A 1721-nucleotide genomic window follows, 5' to 3' on the forward strand; every position below is an offset into this window, starting at 1 on the left:
TTCTATTCTTATGTTGTAGAAACTATACTATATAGTATATAGTACAGAAAATATATGTAATTATATATATACATATATATGTGTGTATGTATGTATGTGTGTGTGTGTGTGTGTATATATATATATATATATATATATATATATATATATATATATATATATATATATCTTACTGCCATGCCAGGAAAAGAAAAGAAATATAAGACAATTACTTATGGTACATAACTCACTGTTGTGCTACAATTAGTGAACTTATAACACATAAATGGTATGAAAGAACATGTTCCAAATTCCCCTCAATACTTATTGTTCATCAAAGAACAACAGTGTTGGAGAAAAGTATTGCAGGTGTGCCATTAGTCTCTAAATAAACCAAGATAGGAGACAAAATTATCCTGCCTAGAAAAACAGATTCTGCATATTTAAGAATTCATAGTACCATCTTCAGATGGGAGTTATAATCTGAGTTTGATGTATTATTACACTGTTAATGTCACAAGTACATAGGTCATTCTCTTCCCATTAGTCTTCTAACTGCCTTTCTTATGTCTTTGTTTCTGAGGGTATAGATGATAGGGTTGAGGCTAGGTGTGACAACAGTATAAAACAGGGAAATAAACTTCCCTTGATCTTGAGAATTTTCTGTTGGTGGTTGAAGATAAACGCAGAGAACTGGAATGAAAAAGAGGGAAACAACCATAAGATGGGCTCCACATGTCCCAAAGACTTTCTGACGTCCAGTAGTTGACTGCATCCTCAGTACAGCCTGAGCAATGGCACCATAGGATGTTAGAATGAGGACAAGAGGTGTGAGAACAAAAATAGAGCTTGTGACCATGAGAGTCAGCTCATTAGCATGAGTATCAACACATGACAATTTCAGGAGTGCTGGAACTTCACAGAAGAAGTGATCCACTTGGTGATGTCCACACAGGGGTACCCAGAACGTAATGAGGGAATGGAGTGCTGAGTTAATAAAGCCACTTACCCAGGAAGCCACAGCTAAGGATTGGCAGAGTCGAGGGTGCATGAGGACAGCATAATGCAGGGGTTTACACACAGCTGCATAACGGTCATAGGACATCACCACCAGCAGGACACATTCTGTGGTTCCCAGAGCAAGAGCAAAGTAGAGTTGAATCATACAAGCAGCATATGAAATGGTCTTCTCTGGGTCCCAGAGGTTAACCAGCAATTGGGGGATGGAGCTGGTGGTGTAGCAGAGATCCAGAAAAGAGAGGTTTGAGAGGAAGAAGTACATGGGAGTGTGGAGACTGGAATCCAGGTATGAGAGTATGATGATGAACAAATTACCTATCAGTGTCATCAAGTAGAATATAGAGATTACAACAAAAAGAGCTGTTTCCAGGTTGGGCCAATGAGAAAAGCCCAGTAGAATGAAGTATCCTTCAGAAGTTCCATTGATTTTTTCCATTGTTGTTTTCCATTACCTGAGGAAATAAAATCAAATTATCTCAAAGAATATAAGAAAATGATCCAAGAATCATAGGAACATGGAAAACAATAAAGGAAAAAAACAGTTTTTACAAGCCTGCCACTGTTGAATGCTATGATAAGTAGGGCATTAAGTGAAACAATCTCAGTAATTGAACAATAATAGAATCTTCAAGTTCATATTTGATATCAATGTAATAGTAAAATATATTTGTGAAAACTAAAGTACTGCCCATACCAGTATATTACTTAATAAATATAAAAAG

The 1721-nt window shown here is 36.4% G+C and overlaps 1 protein-coding gene across 1 annotated transcript; it reads right to left on the reverse strand.

The window, feature by feature from the left end:
• Positions 1-508: 508 nt before the first annotated feature.
• Positions 509-1435, reverse strand: LOC143402142 (olfactory receptor 2J3-like). Its single transcript, XM_076859584.1, has one exon. It carries the CDS (start codon positions 1433-1435, stop codon positions 509-511), a length of 927 nt encoding a protein of 308 aa, XP_076715699.1.
• Positions 1436-1721: the final 286 nt, after the last annotated feature.

Source organism: Callospermophilus lateralis, chromosome 6 (assembly GCF_048772815.1).
Source record: "Callospermophilus lateralis isolate mCalLat2 chromosome 6, mCalLat2.hap1, whole genome shotgun sequence".
In the NCBI taxonomy this organism is placed as follows: domain Eukaryota; kingdom Metazoa; phylum Chordata; class Mammalia; order Rodentia; family Sciuridae; genus Callospermophilus; species Callospermophilus lateralis.